The 25,412-nt window shown below is 44.6% G+C and overlaps 1 protein-coding gene across 2 annotated transcripts in view; it reads left to right on the top strand.

Annotated features, from left to right (window-relative positions):
* RCL1 (RNA terminal phosphate cyclase like 1) overlaps positions 1 to 25,412 on the top strand; it is a 395,384-nt gene that overhangs the window by 165,488 nt on the left and 204,484 nt on the right. For both annotated transcript variants that reach the window (XM_078675710.1, XM_078675711.1), the window contains one exon: positions 22,916 to 23,072. In XM_078675710.1, the coding sequence (XP_078531836.1) occupies positions 22,916 to 23,072 (157 nt within the window). The remainder of the gene's footprint in view (positions 1 to 22,915; positions 23,073 to 25,412) is intronic.

Below are 25,412 nucleotides of genomic sequence, written 5' to 3'. Positions count from 1 at the left end.
GCCTCCGCTCTATTTTTTTTTTGTTAAACCGTTTTTATTGCAGAACCAAGGGCATAGCACCTTAAACAGGTATCATGTCATCAGCGTTGGATCCCCGTCCCCTTGTCCGTACATCCATCCTTTATACACAGTCATTCAGCCCACATCCCGGAGGCTGGGCGGCAATACTCATAAACAAGAAAATCTTTACATCCGATAGTCGCTGTGTGTGTCGTATGAGGAGGTCCGCTGTCTGCATTTGAGTTTCGCCCCCCCCCCCGGTGTCTCACGATAGAATCGCCTCTCATGCACCGCCTTATCTAGGAATCCCCCCCCAACTCCCTCCCTCCCAAACGTCCCCACTCGCGCCTAGCCAGCCTATGTGTTCATGCAGTGACTAGCAGGAGATCATAATAGTCTATTAGGTGTGTGTGCCTGGTGAGGGCGCTATCGCCGTGGGTGTATCGGTCGCGTCATCCGGCGCCTCCCCCTCTTCTTCCTCTACTGAGCTATCTCGCAGGGCTTGCACTAAGATTTCCCACTCCATTGCCGCCTCCTGAGCCCTCTCGTCCTCTTTTCGGCGTGCCAGTTGGTACCTGAGTGTGCTCTCGCTCGCTGCCCATTTCAAAAACTCATTCAGCCACCTCCGATGCATGGGGCCCGTTTTCGACTTCCATCCCTTGGTCACTTCTCTTTTGGCTAAGAGGAGGCCCATGTCAATGAATTTGCTCATTATCTTATTCTTGGGCCAGTGCAATATACTGACGGCTATATCGTAGCGGAGGTCCCTACTTGCCACTTCATTCAGGGTGTCTCCAATCTCCTCCCAGTAATTCTGTAGGTGAGGGCAGTCCCTGAGCATGTGGGTCAGGTCCGCTCCTATTCTATTACAGCGCGGGCAGGCTGCCTCCTCCGCCCCGAAGTACTCCCTTATTTTGCTTGGGGTAAGGTAGGCCCTGTGGAGGATATAGAAATGGATCAGCTGGAATTGTGCGTTCCTCGTACTCTTTCTAGTGCGTCTCACCAGCTGTGCCCACGCGGTATCTGGGATCTCCATTTGCAGGTCCAGTTCCCACTTGGCTTTCAGCCCGGTCAGAGGCTGCAAGGCTTCTTTTAGTAATCTAGAATAGAGGCATGTGACCGCCTTGTGGGTACCTGCAGACATCATAGTGTACTGCAATACCAGCCACGTTGGTGGTTCCACTAGTCCCTCGCCCCAGTGCGCCTGGATGGCGCGAACCACCGCCGCGTGCAGTAGGTAGTCCCCCCGCGGCAGGTCGTAGCGCTCCTGCAGCGTTTGGTATGGGGCCAGTGCCCCATCATCGTATAAGTCCCCCACCATCTGTAGTCCCGCGTCCTCCCAGTGTTGCAGGTGCAACCAATCCCCACCGTGTGGGAGTGCTGTCACCATGCCCAGTGGGATCTCGGGTGCGTATGGATGTTTGACTCCCACTCGTCTGTGCGCCCGGTTCCAACAAAGACTGAAAGTTCCGTCCTCCATGGATAGGTCTCTGATTGCCAATCGTTGCTGTAGGGCGATATAGGCAAGCACATGCCGAGGGGTGCCATCGTCCCCTCCCTGCTCCGGGCCGCGGTACACCCTCGCAATCTCCTGCGTAAAGGTCTGTAGCTGGGCCGCCAGGTAGTAGAGTTCAAAATCGGGGACCGCCAGGCCTCCCTCGTCTTTTGGGCGGGTCAGCGTGGCCAGCGCTAGCCTGTGTCTACCCGTGCCCCACAGAAAGGAAATCGCCATCTATTTCAACTGTCGAAATATCGCACTTGGCACCCATATAGGTAGTGTCCGGAAATAATACAGCAATCTGGGTAAGGCTATCATCTTTAATAGAGAAATGCGGCCAGCCACGAAAGCGGGAGAGTAGCCCAGAAGGCCATATTACCTTTCAGGGCCCGGAGACAGTGGCCCACATTGCCCTCCAGCATGTCCACGGCATCATGGTACACGTAGACTCCCAGATACTCTAAGCAGGTAGGCTCCCATCTAAGTAGTGGGCGGGTGGAGGGCTGTAATTCGCCCTTCCGTAGGGGAAACGGGCAGGTCTTGGCCCAGTTGACCCTCAGGCCGGAGAGCTCGCCTAAGCGCCCGAGAAGTCTCTCCGCCCCCTCCACAGCCTCGTCGGCATCCTCCAAGAAGAGGAGAAGATCGTCCGCGTACAGCGAGATAAAGTGGCGAATTCCATTTTGTTCCAGTCCCCTGTAGTATCCGCCCTTCCTAGCCATCGCCGCGAGAGGCTCCACCGCCAGGGCGAACAACAGTGGGGACAGCGCGCACCCCTGCCTAGTACCACGACACGTCATATTGGTTCGATATTAGGGTGCCCATCCTCACTCTCGCTTTTGCTGCCGCATACAGCACTTTCGTCCATTCTATGTAGCCCTCTCTGAGACCAAAGCGCCGCAGCCCCTTGTACAAGTACCCCCACTCCAAGCTATCAAAAGCCTTTTCTATATCAACTGCCAGCACTAGGGGTGCTCTAGCCTCCGGCGACCGGTCGCTCATCAAGCGGGTTAGCCTTCGGATGTTGTGAGTGGTATTACGCGTGGGTATGAACCCAGATTGGTCCCTGTGGACTAGTTCCTGCATGTGTTGCAGTAACCTGGACGCTAGCACAGTGCTTAGAATTTTATAGTCAGTTGTCAGCATTGAGAGCGGTCGGTATGACGCCGTGCTGGTGCTCTCCCTTCTCGGTTTCAACAGGGGAATCATCAGGGCTTCGCGCATAGAGTGCGGCAGCCGCCCCTTGTCCTTGGCTTCGTTGTAGACCGTTTGGAGCCGCGGGGCCAGCTGTTCTATGTATCGCCCATAGAATTCTATCGGCAGTCCGTCTAGTCCCGGGGTGTGCCTCCGCTCTATTAGGGAGGTACGACAGATACTTATGGGACTCTCTGACTCGCTTTGCTGATAAACTCCCTAAAGAAGACCATCAGGATTTTAAAGAAATCTTGCAAGAAGGGGGTCTTGTTGCAAATCAAATGATCAGCGCATCTGCAGATTCTGCTGATCTAGCTGACCCACGGATATGCGCATGGTATCGGTTTGAGGCATTCCGCATGGCTCAGATTAACTGGTCTCAAACCGGAAGTGCAGTGCAAGATCACAAACCTTCCGTTCAATGGCTCTTCCCTCTTCGGTCCTCATGCTGACAAAGAGATGGTGAACATGTAGGCTGATTTAGATAGTTAAAGCCATGGGTTTAGAAAAAAAAAAATTAGTTGGAGTTTTCGTTCAATTGATAAACGCCAGTTCCAACAAAAGGGTCAGTCATCCCAATGGTCGTCGCAGGGTAATCTGCAACAACAAAGATCCCATTTTCATCAAAGACGACCAGGGAGAGGAAGAGGCGACAACAGACCTCTACCTCAAAACAACAACCAAAACCATGAAGGGACACTTCCTCTCAACGTGTTGTCCACTCCGGTAGGAGGAAGTATTGCTGGCTTTGTGGAAGAGTGGAATAATATAACAAACAAGTGGGTATTATTGTAAGAGATGGTTATCTTATACGATTCAAGTCTCCTGCTCCTTCGATCCCTCTGAAGGGCGTTCTCACTTTGTGTCATCCCATACTAAAAGAGGAGGTGAGCAACCTTCTAATGAAAAGAGCCATAGAACATGTCCCAATTCATCAAAAGCACCAGGGAGTGTACACTCTATTATTTCCTGGTTCACAAGAGGCCCTTCTGTGGAATACAGGCCTATACTGGATCTTCGACTCTGACTCCTAACAAATACATCCGAAAAGAAAAGTTCAGGATGCTGGCTCTACATCAGATCTTTACTCACTTACGCCAAGGGGATTGGATGTGCACCATAGATTTACAAGACTCCTTCCACATTCCAGTGTTCAGGAAACATCGAAAGTTTCTCCGGTTTCAGGTGGGTCGACACCATTACCAGTTTCGAGTTCTGCCATTCGGTCTCAAGTCTGCACCAAGAACTTTTTCGAAGTGCATGGCGGTCATGTCGGAGTTTTTGACACAAAGAGAATCTTCATTTACCCTTACCTCGACGACTGGCTTCTGAAGAGTTCCACTCCATCTCTGCTTCAGTCGCATCTGTCGTACAGCCTCAAGATTTTGAGCACTCTGGGGCTAAGAGTCAATTACAAGAAATCGATTCTCAATCCCACTCAAAAAATTCACTACCTCGGTTCATCTCTGGACGCCGTGGAAGGAAGCGTGTGTCCTTCGGAGGAGAGGTTTGCATCTATCAAGATGGAAGTCACGATCTGCTTCGATCGCTCCATCCTTTGGTCAGACAGGTGTCTTCTCTCCTAGGGTCAATGGCCTCTTGTATCTTCATAGTACCCAACGCCTGGTCACATGCGTCCCCTTCAACAAACTCTAGCGGACCAATGGACACAGGCTTCAGGAAGCTGGGAGGATCGCATAACTCTTCCCCATTCTGCCAAAGACTCCATCAGATGGTGGATGAAGAGGTCACACCTGATGACAGGTGTTCCTTTTCTCCAAGAGACTCCGACTCAAACCATCGTCACGGACTCCTCCCTGCAGGGCTGGGGTGCTCATATGGATCATCTTCAAATGAAAGGCCTGTGGACGGACATGGAAAAAGGTTACCATGTCCATTTTCTGGAACTAAGAACTGTTCACCTGGCTCTCAAATCCTTCTTCCCATCTGAGGTCCAACTCCCTCTTGATTCAGACAGACAACACCACCACGATGTTTTATTTAAACAAGCAGGGAGGCACCAGATCCAGAGTTCTGTCCCAGGAGGCACAAACTATTTGGAAATGGTTACTGGCCAGGAATCTGACCATCAAGGCAGTCCATGTTCCAGGTGTCTTAAACGTCCAAGCTGACTTTCTAAGCAGAGACTTCATAGACGCTCATGACTAGGTGCTCAACAATGCAGTTTCTCTGGATATCTTTCAAAGATGGGGTTTTCCAGATATAGATTTGTTCGCAGACGAGACAAACGCCAAATGCCCCGTCTACACATCCAGGTTTTGCCAACGAGGGTCAGTCTGGAATGCACTTCTGATAAGCTGGACCCAGAGCCTGCTTTATGCGTTTCCCCCACTGCCTCTCATTCCGACAGTGATCACCAAATTTTACAAGACCAGCTCCAGGATGATGCTGATCGCCCCGGAGCGGTGGTACCCGGATCTTCAACTTTCCAAGGTTACACACCAGAGGTTGCCTTGACGCCCAGACCTACTGTCCAGCAGTCAAGGGAGAGTGTTTCATCCCTGCCTCCCCTCGCTGAGGTTAACAGCATGACTCCTGAACTCTTGCAATATGGGCATTTATAATTGCCAGCAGACTGTGTGTCTATCCTGAAAGAAGCCAAAAGACCTTCTACCAGAGCTTCCTACGCTTTTAAATGGAAGCGTTTCTATATATGGTGCTTGAATAATGGACATGACCCGATTGAAGGGCAGTATTAGATTATTCTACCATATCTATTGCATTTAGCGAAGTCTGGTCTACAATTCCCTTCTATTAAGGTACACTTGCTATAACAGCGTACAGAAAGTCTCCTAGGCAAGGTTCTTTTTTTTAAGATGCCTGTAGTAAAAGATTTCCTAGAAGGATTAAAGAAGGTGTTTCCACCAGTGCGATCTCCTTCTCCCCCTTGGGAGCTCAATGTAGTCCTTACCAAGTTAATGGGAGCACCATTTGAACCAATACATAAATCTTCCTTGCAGCATCTGTTTTGGAAAGTGTGTTTCTTGGTGGCAATTACTTCAGCTCGTAGAGTTAGCGAGCTACAAGCTTTATGCTGTAAGGAACCTTACACGTTTTTTCATGGAATAAGGGTAGTTCTCTTCCAGGGGATCCTCATCAATAGTCATAAGCATTAGAATATTCCCGCCCATGTGCGGGACCCCGGAAACACTATATTATATGTGCCCCACATATATATATACACTCATATATAATATATATATAAAAACATGCAATAGCAGCCAAATAAATAACAGAGCTGAAATATGCTGGAAAGAATTTCCACCATACATGAGTAATAAGCATTAGAAAACATGAGAAAAACAACACAAAGTTTGTTTTAGAAACTGTTTTAATGCTCAGAAAGCAGTAGAAATTCTCATAACTCACTGGAAGCATAGAAAAGCTCCCAGGCTGCATTGCAAATACACAGTCTAAAAAGACTGAAAAGCTAACCTGTAGCTACATAGCAATAAACTGACACCGTGCCTTTAAGGCACCCATGACCCCCAGTATCCCATCATGCCTCAGGGGTGACAGTTAGGTCAGTTGTTCTTTCCGGCTCCTTCAGAGAAGGACCCTGGTTACACAGCTCCACTATTTTTTCTGTTTTTGACAGAAAAATACTTCACTTTGACAATTTTTTGCTCTTACTTGACATTTTACACCTAGTTAAGTAAGATACTGCCTTTTTCAGTCATTTTTGTGAACATTTTCTCCTGAGAATGCCTTCACTCTTTGACAAATGTCCTTCTTGTGGCAACAAGAAGGCCAAATCAGACAACCACGACGTCTGTATCCTGTGTCTGCCTGAAGATCATGATCCAGGCACCTGTCCTCATTGTGAACACCTGTCTGGAAGAACTCTGAAGGACAGGGAGAGGATTCGCCTTTATGGCCTAGCTCATAGGTCATCAAGAGGAAGATCTCCGGTGAAGAAGGGCTCCAGGAAGATCATACATCTTCCAGAAAGAAGTCTTCACACCCTTCAACTTCAGCGTCGGGCTCGGCGCTGAGAAAAGAACCACCGGTGGATCATTAATCGTCTAAACTACCGTCGATGGCGGGCTCGCCGTCGAAGAGAAGAACAGGTACGTCGACGACGTCGAAGGATCCGGCTCCGTCGTCGAAATCCCCTCCGCCGGCGTCAACCGGGCGACGTCCGACGCCGAGGAAGGGAACTCCGCCGCCGTCAACCGGTCGGCGTCGAGATCCAAGACCCCTCCGCCGTCGTCAACCAGGCGACGACCGGCGTCGAGGGAGGTCACCCCTCCGCCGACGTCATCCAGACGACGACCGGCGTCGAAGTGCGACTCCTCCGCCGTCGCCAAAGAAATGGCGTTCGGCGTCGAGGACCAAGACCCCTCCGCCATCGACAAGGAAAAGTCGCTCGGCGTCGAGGATGCAGTCTCCGTCGGTGTCTCGTCAGCTCTCGGCGTCGAGGGTGCCCAATACCCCTCCGCCGTCGTCGCATAGACATTCGACGTCGAGGCAGAAAACTCAGTCGACGGCTGAACATCACTGTTCGACGTCGAGAGAGAGACCTCCGTCGACGACTGGACATCGTCACTTGACGTCGAGGCAGAGAGCTCAGTCGACGATGGGACATTGTCGTTCGACGTCGAGAGAAAGACTTCCGTCGACTGGGCATCGTCGTTCGACGTCGAGAGAGGGGGCTCCGTTGACGGCCGGTACTCGCCTTTCGACGTCGAGACAGGGAACTCCGTCGGCGGCAGCTCATCGCCGCTCGACGTCGAGAGACCATTCCTCCTCGCATAGACAATCAAAGACAAGATTGTTTGATCCGCCGACTCCCCGAAAGCACTCGAAGACGAGGGAAGATCGCTCGACGTCGAGGTGTTCAGATGTAGTTATGGTAACGGAGTCAGCTTCCCGTCATTCCACTTCAAGGTCCTCTGGCTCCTCGACTGCATCTTCGAAGTCCAGGAGTCCTGTGCGCAAATCTCCTGAGCGTCGGACAGACCCGTGGGCGGATAAAGTCAGACTGTCACCTAGATGGTACAGATCTCTTGAACATTGGAGAGATTCTGGGGCTGCAAAACGTATGCAGGACTATGCCAGCTCGCAGCACAGGTCTCCCCTTCAGGATCTAGTAGAGGAGATGGACAAGCATAGTCCTCCCAGGCACAAATCTACTGTGAGACCACCACCCAGATCTCCCAGAAGGCCCCGATCTCCCAGAAACGAACCAGAGGATCGAGTCAGGTCTCGCTCTCCTAGACGGGAAGAGCGTTCGAAAAGATCAAAAGAGAGGGGGCACAGTGTTCACCGTAGACGTCGACGCACGCCATCTACTTCATCTACCTCCTCTACTAAGTCTTCCAAGAGGGACTACTCCCCTACGTTGACGGACAGTCCTACGTCCAGGTCCTCCCCAGTGGATGACATTGGCACGTATCTGGATGTCTTACAAAGAGGAGCTCAGAAGCTGAGCATTGAAATGTCTGTCCCTCAGGTTACAACGACAGTCATTTTTGAGACTTTACACAAAAAAGCGATCTCCCGTCCTCTACTTCCATTAGTCCCGGGGATTATGGTTCCTGTCAATGAGGTATTCCTAACTCCGGCGGCTATTAGAGCGGTGCCAGCCCGCATTCAGAAGAAATACAAACCAGCCTCTTCTGACCCGGTTTTTGTACGATCTGACCCTCCAGCAGACTCTGTAATTGTGGCAGCAGCGAGGAAGACACACGCAGTTGCCGGCTCCTCTTCAGTCCCACCAGACAAGGACAGCAAGACTCGAGACTCCTGGGGTCGGAAAGTTTGCACCTCAGCTGCTTCGACTCTTAAGGTTTCTAGTGCGGCTGCGCTTCTGGGTCGATACGATAGGGCCTTATGGGACTCTATGGAAACGTTCAAAACCAAGCTGCCAAAAGATCAGCAGGATTTTGAAGAGACTGTGACTGAGGGATGTCTGGTGGCGAATCAGATAAGTACGGCTGCGGATGGTGCTGTCCTTGCGGCGCATTCCTATTCGCATGGGGTTTGTGCCAGGAGGTCTGCATGGTTGCGCCTTATAGGCCTGAAGCCGGATGCTCAGCATCGCATCCTTAATCTCCCCTTTTCGGGTTCCGCTCTCTTCGGGGAACATGCTGACGAGGAAATGACCCGAATGAAGACGGAACTGGACACAGTGAAAGCGGTGGGCTTGGAGAAAAAGAAAGAATACAAGCGCCGCTTCAAGACCAACAGGGGGAGAGGGGCTCAACAGAGGGTTCAAACCCCTCAGTGGTCCCAAAATAAGAACCAAGGGAAACCCCAGTTTCGAGGTAAACCTGGCAGGGGTAGAGGAGGTCATCAACAATCCTCTAACACCACCAGGAGGAAAAGCCTGAGCAGTGGCTTCCTCTGGCGCCGTTGCCCACTCCAGTGGGAGGAAGTGCTTCACAACACCTGGCAGAGTGGGTCAGCATCACAAAGGATCAGTGGGTGCTGAATATACTGCGCAATGGATGCAAACTACGTTTCCTTGCTCCTCCAAAGAACATACCTCCAAAGAGCGCTTACACTCACCAACTAAGCTTGCTCCGAAGAGAGGTAAAAGTCCTACTACAAAAACGAGCGATGGAGGAGGTTCCTCTCGCTCAAAGAGGAAAGGGAGTTTACTCCAGGTACTTTCTTGTCCCCAAAAAAGATCAGGAGGACCAGTTCAGACCAATACTCGATCTACGACTTCTAAACAAGATCATCATCAGAGAAAAGTTCCGCATGTTGGCGCTTCACCAAATATGCCCACATCTTCAAGTCGGAGATTGGATGTGTTCGGTGGACCTGCAAGATGCGTACTTTCACATCCCAATTGCTCAACAACATCGCAAGTACTTGAGTTTTGTCGTAGGGAACAAACACTATCAGTACGCAGTGCTACCCTTCGGTCTCAAGTCCGCACCACGAGTCTTCACCAAATGCATGGCAGTGGTGGCGGCTTTTCTGCACAAGAAGGGACTCTTCCTATACCCATACTTGGACGACTGGCTCCTAAAAGGTCCATCTCCAGTGCGGGTAAAACACGATCTACATCTGTGTCTTCTCCAATTGCACAGGCTCGGTCTCCATGTGAATCTGGAGAAGTCAGTCCAGCGGCCTACACAGTCAATTCACTACCTAGGCTCCGTTCTGGACACAAAAGTGGGAAAAGCGTTTCCTTCGGAGGAGAGACTTTTTTTCTTGAACCAGAAATGTGGAATTCTGCTAGAATCTCGGCTTCCAACAGCCCGACAAGTAGCATCCCTGCTGGGTTCCATGGCATCCTGCATCTTTCTCATCCCAAACGCCAGGCTGAGAATGCGTCCTCTACAGCAGGCCCTGGAGGATCAATGGGACCAGTAGACAGGTCTTTGGGAGGATTGCATCAAGCTCTCCCAAGTGACGAAAGATTCCATCAAATGGTGGACACGCAGAAAGAATTTGCTGGTGGGGGTTCGTTTTCACCAGCCTCTTCCAACCCAATCGATAGTGACGGATGCCTCTCTACAAGGTTGGGGAGCGCACATGGGTCCGCTTCAAATTCAAGGCCAGTGGTCTGCGCAGGAGCAGACATACCACATCAATATGCTGGAACTCAGAGCGGTATTCCTGGCTCTCAAAGCTTTTTTCCCAGCGATAGAGTCCAACTCAGTCCTAGTTCAGACGGACAATACGACCACCATGTTCTATCTGAACAAGCAAGGAGGCACAAGGTCTCGCCCTCTGTCTCGAGAGGCTCAGGCAATCTGACTTTGGCTCCTCTCTCGAGGCCTCACGGTAGTGGCAGTGCACCTTCCAGGCGAGTTGAACGTAAAAGCAGATGCACTCAGCAGACACTTCGAAGATCAGCCAGACTAGGTGCTACACGACGAAGTCGTAGAAGAGCTTTTTCGTTGCTGGGGTCGTCCAACCATAGATTTGTTTGCAGACGACAAACTCCAAATGCCACGCCTTCGCGTCCAGGTTCCACCGGCCAGGGACTCAGGGAAATGCTCTACTGATGGATTGGTCAGGGACATTCGCTTGCGCGTTTCCTCCCCTGGCTCTGATTCCGAGAGTAGTTTCCAAGCTCTGCAGGTCGAACATGGACATGATCCTGATAGCTCCGGATTGGCCGCGGCAGTGGTGGTATCCGGATCTTCTACATCTGTCTGTGTCCACACAGACGACTCCCTTGCAGGCCGGACCTGTTGAGCAAGATGAACGGGAGGATAATGCATCCCAACCTCCCTTCACTGAACCTAACAGCATGGATCCTGAGGTCCTGCAATACGGACATTTGAACTTGCCTCCTGAGTGCATGAACATTTTAAAGGAGGCTAAGACCTTTCACGAGAGCGTCCTATGCGTTCAAGTGGAAGAGGTTTTTCTTATGGTGTAGGGATCATCACCTTGATCCGACTACAGGACAGGAAGATGTCATCTTGCCATACCTCCTTTCCCTAGCGACTGCTGGTTTAAAATACGCTTCTATTAGGGTGCATTTGTCAGCCATAGTAGCATACAGAAAATCACCTGATCAGGTTTCTTTCTTTCAGGTTCCAGTGGTTAAGGACTTCCTCCAGGGGTTGAAAAAAGTGTATCCCCCTGTGCGAAATCCTTCTCCTCCATGGGAATTGAACCTGGTTCTATCCAGGTTAATGTCACCGCCTTTTGAGCCCATCCACAAGGCCTCTTTACAACATCTCTCTTGGAAGGCGGCCTTTTTGGTGGCTATCACCTCTGCTCGCAGAGTCAGCGAGATTCAAGCTCTCTGTGCGAAAGAACCATACACTGTCTTTCATCATAATAGGGTAGTCCTAAGGGCTCATCCGACTTTCTTGCCTAAAGTAATTTCTGATTTTCATATAAATCAGTCCATTTCCCTCCCTTCGTTTTTTCCAAATCCTACGACCCCAGCCGAGCGGTCACTTCACTCCTTAGATCTTAAGAGAGTGCTAAAGTTTTATTTGGAAATGACCAAAGGGATTAGGAAAACGGATCAACTGTTTGTGAACTATGGTTCGATGCGAACAGGTTTTCCAGCGGCCAAGAGGTCCATCGCGAGATGAATTGTCTCTTGCATAAAATTGGCTTATCAGCTTGCAGGCAAGCCTTTCTTGCAGTCACCCAAAGCGCATTCCACTAGGGGGAAGGCCGCTACAGTAGCCTTCTTGCACGACATTCCAATGTCGGAGATTTGCAAGGCTGCGACTTGGAAATCAGTTCATACCTTCACGAGACACTACTGTCTAGAGTTTGATTCCAGGGCCGATACTCAAGTAGGACAAGCCTCTTTGAGGAATCTATTTGGGTAGCCTACGGCCTGTACAAGCTTAGTAGTTACTAGGCTTAATATGGTTATTACTGTATTGTTACCCCTTTGCCCGCAGGGAGATGAGGTGAGGCTCGCTATTCTATTCTAATGCTTATGACTATTGATGAGGATCCCCTGGAAGAGAAGGATTAGTTACTTACCTGTAATCCTAGTTCTCTTCCAGGGGTATCCTCATCAAAGTCATAAGCAACCCTCCCGCCTCCCCGGGCAAAGGACGTTCTTTAATAAGGAGATATTGTTAACCTATCTGTTACTGGGTTTATTTTCAGTCTCCGAAAAGAACAACTGACCTAACTGTCACCCCTGAGGCATGATGGGATACTGGGGGTCATGGGTGCCTTAAAGGCACGGTGTCAGTTTATTGCTATGTAGCTACAGGTTAGCTTTTCAGTCTTTTTAGACTGTGTATTTGCAATGCAGCCTGGGAGCTTTTCTATGCTTCCAGTGAGTTATGAGAATTTCTACTGCTTTCTGAGCATTAAAACAGTTTCTAAAACAAACTGTGGTGTTTTTCTCATGTTTTCTAATGCTTATTACTCATGTATGGTGGAAATTCTTTTCAGCATATTTCAGCTCTGTTATTTATTTGGCTGCTATTGCATGTTTTTATATATATGTGTATATATATATATATATATATATATATATATATATATATATATATATATATATATATGTGGGGCACATATAATATAGTGTTTCCGGGGTCCCGCACATGGGCGGGAATATTCTAATGCTTATGACTTTGATGAGGATACCCCTGGAAGAGAACTAGGATTACAGGTAAGTAACTAATCCTTCTTAGAACTCATCCTACTTTTTTGCCAAAAGTGGTACCTGATTTCCACATCAACCAAGGAATCACTTTACCCACTTTCTTCCCTAATCCTTCAACTCCACCTGAAGGAGCCTTACACTCCTTAGACCTTAAGAGAGTGTTTATTTTGACAAAACCAAGGATATCAGAAAAACTGACAGATTATTTGTTAATTATGGTCCTATCAATACTGGTTTAGCAGCCTCTAAGCAATCCATCTCAAGATGGATAGTTTCTTGTATTTCCTTGGCTTATCAGTTAGCGAATAAATCTCTTCAGCGGAGACCTAATACGCATTCGACTAGGGGAAAGGCCTCTACCATGGCCCTACTTAGAAATATCCCCATAGCCGAGATTTGCAAAGCGGCTACATGGCGATATGTTCATACTTTTTCTCGTCATTACTGCTTAGGTTCAGACACTCGGGCAGATGCTCAAGTAGGTCAAGCATCTATGAGAAATTTGTTTGGTTAGTGAATGGTAGCATCTGTTTTTAATTGTTTGTATTCCTTGTGCTACATTGCTCATCCACGAAGTGTGTTGGGTATGGGCTTGCTATTCTATTCGCTGCTTATAACTATTGATGAGTATCCCCTGGAAGAGAAGGATAAGTTACTAACCTGTAATCCTAGTTCTCTTCCAGGGATATACTCTTCAAAGTCATAAGCACCCCGCCCTCCTCCCCGGATGAGCAAAGTGGGTACAAGGTTTTTTCATGTAGGAATATACGCCTTTACAAAAAGAACTAAAGTAACAGTCACCTGTGGTGCATGCTGGGAGCAGACGGCTCTCTGAGGCTCCTAAAGGCGAAGTGCCTAGTTTCTGGTGATTCTTAAAGGCAAGGTGCCAGTTGTCTTTTTTTCTGTCTCAGAACAGTAATTCCTATGTAGCATATGGGCTAAACTGCCTGCAATTACTTGATTTTTTTTTTCCCTTGTTCTGGAAATAAAAGATCCTTGTATGAAGCGCCATTTGGATGTATGGTCTCTATTACAAGTAGTCTTAAATGTTTTTTATTACTACAAGTATTGTTGAATTCTTTTCTGGCTGTTTGTCCCTATTTTGGTTGGAGTTCTCACTTTGGACTGCATAGTTACATATATGTACGTTCATACATATTTAGGTGTATAGTTTTAAAAGTTTACAAACTTTAATTTCTGAGCATACACCTGTATATGTACGTACATATGTTTTTTATATATATTTGTGTGTATATATGTGTGTATATATATATATATATATATATATGTATGTATATATATATATATATATGTATATATATATATATATATATATATATATACACACCTACTGGCGGTCGCCAGTAGATAGTTATAGTTAGGACCGAGTTTCCATAGGAAATCCACAACATTCTATTTGGAAAACCTTTGGCGCTGGTGGGCGAATCTTCGTGAATTTCTCCAAGAAAATGGCCTGCTCGGTTCCGCTCCTTCCCTGAAAGTTTGGGGGTGATTCGTCAAGTGGGGGCTGAGAAAAAAGGGGGGTCCCAAAACGTGTTTTCCCCATGCAATTTTCCATAGGGACCTTTAGCCAGGGCTACAACCCGAACGGCTGAACGGGATTACACGAAATTTGGCAGAGAGGTAGTATTCTGTTCGCAGATTGTGCTTTTTGTTAAATTGTGTAAATCCGTTCAGTAGTTTCTGAGAAAATTGCAAGTAAAATCATAGCGATATCTAGAGAGGGAGTTCAGCACGCGTACGGAAATCTATTCAATTACGAGCGCGAGGAAGTGTTGGTGGCCATCTTGTGCCTCGCTAGAACCAAGTCATAAGAAAACAGTTAAACAAAGATGAGAAATAAGGGAAGGGGATAGGCTAGAAACATTCTGACCCTCTTACGGGGGCAATTTTTAGAGCTATATTTCTATGACAGTATGTAAAACATTCAGGTTTTTTTTCCTGCATCAGTTGTACTCTCTACCCATGCGCAGCCTTGTTTGCAAGTGCACTTTTTTTCTTTTTCTTCAAGTTCGCCAAGCAAACCTCTCCTGATTTTAGTTATTAAATTTGCCGCTGTCTTTTCCCGGGTCATGTGTGTCATCCAGTGCTATACTTTTGTAATATATTAATAAACATATTGTATGTATATTTATTTGAAATGTAGTGTCGAGGCGCCAAACGTTAATTACATACTCCGTCCAACTGCCATTTTAGTAGTTTTCCTCCTTTATTTGTATTATACCTGTTACTTTCATTTTACCCTGTGCATATTTTCTCTGTGATCGATGAGATTTCATGCCACAGATACCACGGTGTTTGTCCTTGGCCTCCGATCTTATCAGACTTGGTCACACGTATACCTAGAAACTAATCTGAAGGACGTAAGGCACAGGCATTACAACACGTGTTGGTCAACAAAAATACATTATTAAGATTATGCCTTTATCATGTGTGGTAAATGCATACTAGTTGTAAAAGCATGTGTGGAAAAGCGAAATGCGTGCTAATGGTTTTGTGGTGACGATCACGCGTGCTTATGAACCAGGTCTGAGCGTGGTGGCGTCTAGGGTACCAGGCGGAGGGGCACGCAGCTGCACTCATACAATATAGAAGTAATATAGGATTTTTAAAACTTAAAAAAAAAATATTCCATAATTATCCTAGATTAAGTCTTCTGTTAGTATGTTCATTAAATACATGAATATGTTTTTAAACAATTAAACATTTGCGTCTTTTTTGTACGGGGCGCCGTACATGACGTCACACGGAAACTTTGATGCGACGTGTAACGTCAAAGGGTATTCGTAGCATATGCTGAGAATGATTAGCAGTTCAAACTATGGTGTGATCACTCTCTCACTGCCAAATCAGCACAGGGCGCGCTATGAGAATGGTTAGAAGTGGTCACTCATTGGAGATCCAATTCAGGTGTGTGGCTTATCCACAGTATCATAACGTTATTTTTTAACCTGGTTAAGTTTGAGGTTTGCATGAAAGCCTATGCTATAGGCAGATATGGATGGTTAGGGAGCGCTTATCTGCATGAAGCTTGGTTATTACCATTTACATATAGGTGTCTGAGGAAGGGAAAAGAAGTCTGTGAATGGCGAGGATTGCACAATAGTACCAGATCACTCATTAATTTGTAGACACATACAATTGCATGGCTCTTGTATACAAGATGCGCCTAATTTGGACTGAGTTTTGAAAGGTAGTCCGACACCTGCTATCATAACGTTCAGTTTACTGGAAACTGGAGTTATTTACTTTGCAATAATGGAGATTGTTGTGCAATGTTAGCAGGCATCGCTTACATGATTACGGTAACTGAGCGTGTGGTTTGATTAAAAAAAAAAAAAAGTTGTTCACTCCTCTGCATGGGAAGCTGGATGTTTCAATCTGGCTGTCGATTTCGACCTTGAAAGCAGAGTCAAACAAATGAGTCGTATAAGAGCGCTATTGTCTCAAAAAGAGGTCGCTCTTATATCTGGTACAGAAACATTTGTCCTTCATGTAGCAAACACCCGCACAGAAGTGCATGCTTTATTAAATACAGACGTGCTCTTGAATTTTGGGGAGTTAATTTAGAGTATCTTTAATGTATCCTTGGCTACGGGGTTACCTTACTTTTTTAAAGTTAGAAGCAGTGGCCTTGTGACTTCTGTAGAAAGTATATTTGTCTTTTTGGGATTTTTTCATTATATATATTTTTTTCCAGCATCTTTGGTGTATTGCGCTTAATACTCGCATTAGTTGCCGGTGTGCTTTTATTAATTTTTTTATATAATTATGGATGCACATCCTGCAGCAGACGATAATATGTCCCGGCTGTTGCTGCTTCGCAACCGAATGATTAGTTATTACGGAGCGCTGCATTTGGCTACATTGAGTGCAGTTTATGGATTATCGTTTCGATTTTTCTTTTTCACATGCGTTCAACCTGTGTTCCATTACCTGAGCTGTGATTTCGACTGGGCCCTCGATTTGTGTGTCTGCAGTACGGTGTCTCCCAACGCGGATTATGACCAGCTGATGAGCCCCTTACTGGTTTATGACGTGCTCTGTTCTGGCCGCGGGATTATGGCCTTAGCAGCGACACATGGAATAATGGGACGTTGGAATGTTTTTGCAGAGGCGATTGAGTTCTTGGCACGCAGTTACATTGAAGATGACCAGAGTTTTCCTCCGATGGTGATAGTCTCTGGTCGATGAGGAACATGTATGTTCATTCCCACTATTGCATTGGATGGCTGAAATGTTTTCAGATGAGAACAATGACTTCCTTTTGGAGGCTGTTGCTACATACTGTGCTTACACGCTGTTGGATTAAGACTCTTTGATTTTTCTACGCATTCTTTATTATTTAGTTACTGCTTTCTATCAAAGAGCAAATAACTTTTTTTGGGAGATGTGAACTTGTCTCTGCTTTTTAGGCTTGGACTCTGCGTTCCTAATTCGCCCATGTTTATATCACGTGCTTTGATCAAGAAAGGGTGCCGTGGGGCTGAGCGTTGCACTCACACCCTGTTAAGTTAGCATGGGTTTATTAGAAACATACGCTATTTTTGTTTTCCTGCTCTGCTTTGCACACGACACTTACTTGTGATATTGTTTAGAGAAGGCTGAGTATTTTGCTATATATGAGAATAATTTGGTATGCTAGATTTGTAAACTGCCTCGCTTGTTGTGTGTGTATAGTGAGAGCATGAAACATCAAGGTTATCTTGAATACTGAGTCTGTTATTCAGAATGATCCTCGCACGTTCGAGCCATAATACATATGGAGCTGTGGCCACCTCTGATACTTGCGCGTCTCATAATGCATTGTGGAGGCAAAGTTGCACACAGTTGGAGATTATTCGTATCTTGACAGTTTGTGGAGCACTGAATGTGATCCACTACTGCGGAGTACCAGAGGTATGGGGCTTCCCATGTAATCCTATGAGACTTTCTGTAGTTATAAACTAATCTGCTAGGTAGGAAGGGTGAAATGTAGGTATTTTAAATTTGTTTACCTTCAGCATTATAGGATGCTTTTTCCGTTTGTATTTCATAGAATAGTAACAATGCTGAAAACCTTGTTTCTGATAATGTTTGGTTGTATTTTCTACGGTACTGTGCATGAGATTATGGCGGTAGAAATAAACATTTCAAAGTTGCACGTGTCTTTATTTACATCTTGTTTTGGACTGGTGTAAGACTATATTGAAAGTGTTTTTGTTATCCACTTTACTTCATGTAATCTAAGTCACATGTTCTGGGTTGACTAGTCATTGGTGTTTTTGCTCTAGGGCGAAGAACCAATGAGTCACTGATTGCTAGTTTGGTAGGGGGTTTGTGTAGTAAGGTGGGTTTTGGTACACCGTAATTCACTGAGGTCCGAAGTCTTTATGCACAGTTCTGTGTATGAGCAGAATTCTTGGAACAGCAGTTACAACAAAAAGGCTCGATAAAGGGCTTGCACTTTGAATATGAATATAAAATAGAAGAATAGTTGATAATCACAGCTAAGCAATGCAGCAATTAGATGTGTGTATGTGTGGATGATGTGTAGATTGAGTGGAAGATGAAAAACGTGGAAAATAAAAAAGGTTGGAGAGACGCAAACTACCCACTGCATTGTCAGTGAATTGAATCTTTGGATTTCCAGGTCATTACACAGATAGGATGTTGGATTCCGCAGTGGGAGCAAGAGAAACTAGTACCACTTCTAAGGAAGAAAGCTAGTGCATAAAGTACACACAGTTGGGCAGATTTACAAGGTCGTGGGAACAATGATGCAAAACTGGCGCAAGGGGCTTGTAAACCTGCCACAGTGTGTGATAGAAAAGACGCAAGAAAGGACGGAAGTGTGCAAATTACCCACTGCTATTCACGGGTAGTAGTTACCAAGAAGGCTGAATAAAGGGCCTGCACTTTGAATTTGAATTAAAGAAGAATAATTGATAAGCCCAGGCAAGAATGGTAGCAAGTAGGTGTGTGTATTTGTGGTTGTTGTGTTGATTGAGTGGAAGATGACTAAGGTGAAAAATTAGAGAGATTGCAGAGATGCAAACTTTCCATATCTTTGCAAAGGAAGTGGGTGTTTAGTTTTCCAGTGCATATATATATATTCACTGAAAAAACCATAGGTTTTACCCATGTTATCGTTAGCTGGACATTTCTCTCATACAAAACCATTGAAATTCCCCCGTTCTATTTAGTTCAGCTAACTATAAGTCGCGCGCCTGCAGTGCACTGCTGATGACATCACATATTACATCACTTATCACATGGTCAGTGACATCACTGATGACATCATCCACTGAATGTCTTTCTAAAAAATAAATATTTTTATATATGTATATCTAAAGGTCGATGGAAGAATAAATGGGTAAATAAGTATCTAAATGATGTTTTTTTTGTAAATTTAATTGTATAACTGACTTAAGTGTATCTTAGTGAATACATGTATTAGCGAGTAATGTTTAAATATGTAAATATCTGTATCGGTGTCTTACTTTCTGTATAAGTGGCTGCATGGGTTGGTGACTAGCTACACGAGTGTCTATATGGGTTACTAGTTGGTTTTTTGAGTATCAGAATGAGTGTCTGTATGGTTTGGTGGCGGGTATTACTTAGGGCACAGATGCATGAATGACTGACTCACTGTATGTGTTTTGAAGACAGCATGTGTGCATGACTGTAAGGGTGGATGAATGTGTGTATGGGTGTGTTACTAACTGAATGACTGCCTCAATAGTGTCTTTATGAGAAAGTACATAGGTTTTAAACTAGTATATGTGAGTATTGATGTATATTAGTAAGGATATAAGACAGTGACAGATTGAAAAAGTTCCTGTATAAATAAGTATGTGTTTCTATAACTGATTGTTTAAGAGTAAGTATGTGTACGTTTCTGTAAAATTAAGTGTAGTGGTGTGTGTGTATAGCTGTATATGCAAACAAATGGATGTTTGATAGTTTATTTGCATGTGTGAGTATGTGTGAGTAACTGTATGAATGAATACAACAGGATGTATAGGTGTATGAGTACATATGATGAGTGAGTACATGTGTAAGTGTCTATATAGAACTGTTGGATGAGTGGATGTGTATGTAGATGTTGGAAATACTGAATAGGTTGTTGTTGTAACTGGTATTGGTATCCATTTTTTTGAAAATTTTAGTATCTATTTTTGAATGTGTGTGTTATAGGTTATATTGGGGTGAGAGGAGGTCTGCCACACTTTCACATGGATGATGTCATCAGTGATGTCATTTGAGATGTCATCAGTGGTCATTGACCATGTGATGAGTGATGTAATATGTGACATCATCAGCAGTGCATTGCGGGCACGCGAGTTATAGTTAGCTGAACTAACTATAACGGGGGAATTTCAATGATTTTGTATGAGAGAAATGTCCAGCGAACTATAACATGGCTGAAACCTATCGTTTTGTCAGTGAATTTCTAAGGTTTTTTAAATGCTAGTTCCTAACCATAACTTGGCTGAAACCTATGGTTTTTTCAGCGAAATATATACACACACGCATACACGCTCTGGGGTCCCCGAACACGTGGGTGGGGATTATTCACTGTTTACGACTTTGAGTATACCCTTGGAAGAGAACTAGGATTACAGGTAACTTATCCTTCCTTTCTTTGGTAGTTGGTTACTTGTTTTTCACCCTGTACATGAAATTGTTGCTTGACCATCATTTTGAACTGTTTCATGATGTTTCCCCAAATACCCTACATGCCCAACAGGCTTTTATATTCTTGATGCACACCTATTGGGGATAACTTTTATTCAGTTGGAAGGTAGCCATGCCACCAGAACACATCGACCCTGGGTGCATCTGTACAGCTTGATCATGTTGTTTTGCTTCAGAAAAATGAACAACTGAAACCTCCCATATTTAACCATCTCATAATCCTTACCCGGAGCTGGCTTTTCTGTCAACCCTATTCCCATGTGTGGCACTGTATTGCTTCCCGTGTAGGTCTTCATTATAGCTATAGCAGTGTATACAATGAATCACTGATGAAGCCTGCCTACGTTTATGTAGATACTTCACATGTTTCCTAATAAACTCAAATTGTGCCATCAGCTATATGTTGAACTTCCATTTGTTGGTGATCTACATCAATGTAATGTTTTTGTCTCCCTAGTTTCAGTATTTCACTCTAGGACTTGGATCATTTTTCTGAATATTTTGTCTGTAAATATTAACCAACGTTGTATTCATTTTATTAATACTATATTTGGCATCTATATTGTTTCAGGTCAAGGTTGTGAGGGTTAAAAGGAAATGGCTTCAGAACTGTTTTCTGCCTGTTCTTGTGGTTCAAGAAGGACACCAGAGTTCGCACTTTATCTAAAGATAAAGACCTAGCTACTACCCCCCTGTTTCCCTCATACCCCATTACGACCAGTAAACAGTCCTTCCATTAAGATTTTTTTTGTTAAATGATCACTTGTCATTTCGAAGAAAGTTATTCTGGGATTTAAATCTCTCATTTAATCGTCTTTTTAAGCCAACCCTGTCCTCTTATATGTTGGGCACCAGACCTACTGCTCGTTCATAGATGGCAACGGAGATCTAAGGGTTACAGGCCAGCCTCACTTTTGTTCTTACTTCAGGTAGCTCTATTAGTGTTCAGTAAGGCTCAACAATTCTAGACCAGCACCTTTACTTTGCTCTTTATACTACCTTAGATATTTTATATAACTTATCACTCCTCCAATTCAATATTTGCTTTAGTGCCACTTAGACATTATTTACCCCATTTGACACTATACTATTCTGAAAGCTGAAATAAAAAGATGGTACTGCAAAGGGCTTCTGGCCCTCATTGTATGCTAGGAAGCTGGTGGTGAAAAAGGCACCTTACCAAACATGTGATACTTATAATACACTTACATGACTGCCCTCAAGTCCTGCTGTGAAGCATAATGCACTGTTGCTTGGAGCCAATGAAATAAATGGAAGCAAACGAAGCACACTCAGAATATTTTCCACAGAGTAATTTTTCACCCACTAACCTGCAGTCAAATAGCCTTCTCCAGTGCTACAGTGGGAATTCATAGTTGATGAACAATTGAATCGAGCTTCTCTTGAATTCCTTGTCGGGGTTGGCCACTCATTCCAATCTCACTGATCTCAGAGGTTGAGTAGTGTACATTAAACACTCTTCATCAGATGTCTTCATCAATCTTTTCTGTGAAAACCTGTGTTCTTCTCTCTAGTTTTGTCCGTGATGGTTATATTTGAGCAGCACCTCGGTTTTCCCGCTTGTCAAATGTATTCATGTAAACATTTTGGTTTTCATTTCTTTTTATATTCACAAATTAATTGGCTGGTGACATTTGAAGAGTTCTTCAGCACACCTCATTATTTCTACTTTGTTTTTAATGGTACCGCTGTGTATACCTTCAGTATTCACAAACTTAGTTTTGCACTAAACCATTTGTGCATTTATCTTCAAAGGGTGCACCTATATAGCTGGTGTAAGCCATTTCAGATTTCTCAAAGCAAATGTTTCCCAGACATATTTGAACAGGTGCCAAAAACATGCTCTACTTCAGACCCATCTTTAAATCCTACCTTGAGATTGACATTGACCTTAAAACGTGTTTGGTTTATGCATTTTAAAGTCTGCGAAACGTTCTCCTCATGTAAGCTAAAATGGCCTATCTTGGCTACTTTAAGAATGAAACCTGTTTGGGAAGTTCAACACGATATGGATTAAGCAAAGAAAGCGAATGTATGTACAGTCCTAAAGTTGAAAGATAATGGAAAAAAAGGTTAAGTACAGTGTTAGGTTTGTCAGGAAAGTTGCTAAAAAAGCAGGGACACGTTGCTTCAGTGTACGGCCCTTCACAAAGGTTGACTTGTCACCTTTCTGTTGCTTATTGCTGTATTTGGGGTTCAAACTGGTTGTAAATAGATTAAACCTTTGCCCAGATGGTAATATGTAAAAATGACAAACCATTAAAATATCGCAAAATTTGCTGAATAACTTGCCTTTTCTTGCCTCATAATTTAATCAGCTCTGCCTCAGAATCATAATTCCAATCTCTGTGCTTTTAACCCAACAGAAAAAAATGTATACTTTCTGTTTTGCACATGTGTAACGTTTTTCTTTCTTTTTAAAGATCTCCAGGGTTTGGACTGTCACTTGTTGCTGAAACTACAGAGGGTTGTTTCCTCAGTGCTGAGCTTGCTTCTAGTCCCCAGGGCCAGGGGACACCTGTGCTCCCAGAGGACCTTGGTACAAATTGTGCAAAACTCCTTCTCGAGGAGATCTATAGAGTAAGTGATACACTTTTAAAATATCAATGCTAATTGCCACCCTTTAGTAGTGTTGAAAGATTCACAAATAATTGATAGGCATGAAATGTTTTTAAATTTGTGATTGAAGTCCAGCCTGTTATGTGATCAAAACATTGCTGTGGTCATGTAGTCAGTGAAGAGGGAGTACGATGTGGTCGTTGAGTTTTGAGACAATTTCTAAAATATAGAATGCTTCACACCACTTATTGGTATCTTTCTTAAACCGGAATGTTTTTTCACCTTGTCTGATAATGAAGTATCAAATGTTCATCACTGGTATAAAAAAATACATAATCTGCATAACTGTAGTGCATGTGATTTCAGGTTATCTCTTGACTCTGTCCGCAGAGTTCTTTCAGCATGGGATGCAGGTCACGCAGGCCTAAAAATATTTAAGGGTGCCTTCCACAGGTTATTTGCTGAAATGTGCTGCATTTAAATGTAGAAATGTTATCACAATGTTGTTTTGCTAGAAACTCAAATGATTGGTAGCATAGTACAAGTCTTTTACTACTAGACGAGCAGCTTAACTTTTCCGTGTAATCTGTTCAAGATTCTCTTGGATTCTGGTATGTGTACTCAGTCTAGGTAATATGATGCCCCCTATCCCACCAAACGTTATTCCCTTCTGCACTACCTGGAAAGGAGCCTGGTTGTGTCTCTAAGCAGTAGTTCTGAAAATCAGTGGTAGATTGAACCTTGCAAACCACCACCACCTCTCTGCTAAGGGATTCCCTCCATTCCCTGGGTCTCCTTGTGTGTTAGGAAATGGCACGTTGAAGGTATTTTACCCTGGCAATGCTCATGGCAGTTAAAATATGGTAGCAGCCACTGGTCATCTGTCAGTTTTTAGTTAGCTATTCACATAAAGTGCAGAGCAACATGGGTGATCTCTTAAGTTTCCCAGAGACATTAATTGTTGGAATCCTATTCCAAGGTCGGCACACATTTAGATATTGATATTCATTGCTGCCTTCATTTCACTTGTCCATGTTTGTGATCTTCCTACACACTTAAGATGTGTGAAGGCTTAATGTAATAGTGATAGGTTATTCACCTGTTCTACTAAAATGTGTACCCCATTATCCCCAACCTCTAATCGGTCTTTCAGACTGCATTGCTCTTGGTTTATCAGTAGAAACCTTCAAGTCAGTATGTGATTAATTGAAGAATTCAGCAGCTGTTAGTGGTGGGATTAGTGCCGCTGCTTTGTAGGCACTTGAACAATTCAAATGGTGCAGTTACCCCTTGGAACTAAAGTTTCACTCGACTGTTTTGCAGACCCCTGCGAACAATGAAGTGATTGAAGTAATGCACCATAAGTTTCTGCATTGACTGCATTGCTGAAGTTTTTGTGCTAAAAGTAGTTGTCTGAACAGCAATGGTCTCTCATTCATTTCAAAGAGACTGAAACAGGATCCGCCAGGCTTATGTGCATTCAGCTCCTCCTTTCTTTTTTTAAATTTTTTTGTTAATTTTAGTTCGTGACAGTAACTTTACATAGTAGGCTACACATTAAAAGGGAACAGGCACACAAATGAGCAGCGAGTGGGAGTAATATTTAAGCCTACGGTAGATTTGAAATTTCTAAATTAAAAAGTGAACCCAGAATTTCGAATTTTAATGGCTTGTATGTGTCCGTTTTGTTGAAAGCCACATTCTGACGGAGTCTTCTGACTGCAGATTATTCACCTTTTGAATATTCCGAAGGTGCCAGACTGGATACAAAAACTTTTCGTAGCAGTGCGCCTGCTCACCTCTAGGTGGTGACATGCAACGCCATATAGTCTTCGTTCTGCCCTGGAAGTGACTGAGTGCAGCTGCATACAAGCACAGTCTATTCCTTTCTTTACTCACCTTTGAACGCGGATACTGAACGCCACTCCCTCATTAGTCCATCTTAGAGCCAATGTACTGCTGCTTGTTGTGGCTTCTAAACTTAAAGACTGTTTTCCATATTGCTTTCACTTCTTCTCCTCCGATGTGCAAACTCCAGGCTCTATTGGTATAATTGCCCTACAACATCTTTTTTTTAGACAAACGGGGGCTGCAAACGCAACCGTATTTTTGTGGTCTGGCTTGACAGGGCAGCTGTCTCCAGACGAGTTGAGCATCACTAGAGAGGGGCTTTGGGTCCGCCCTCATGTTGGTAGCCAAGAATATGTTTTTATTGGGCAGTAGTTGTGCTTCCACAAAAAAGTTCTCGTCCACCACACAACTATGATCATTTTGCTTATTCATTCAGCTGACTAAGTTTGAACTTTCCGTGATGAGCACTTGACTTTTTAATGCTATTAAAGTATCTTATATAACTAAATG

The sequence above is a fragment of the Lissotriton helveticus genome, chromosome 2_1 (genome assembly GCF_964261635.1).
Source record: "Lissotriton helveticus chromosome 2_1, aLisHel1.1, whole genome shotgun sequence".
NCBI lineage: Eukaryota > Metazoa > Chordata > Amphibia > Caudata > Salamandridae > Lissotriton > Lissotriton helveticus.
The sequence above is the reverse complement of the archived record's forward strand: the minus strand, read 5'-3'. Positions and strand labels throughout refer to the sequence as shown.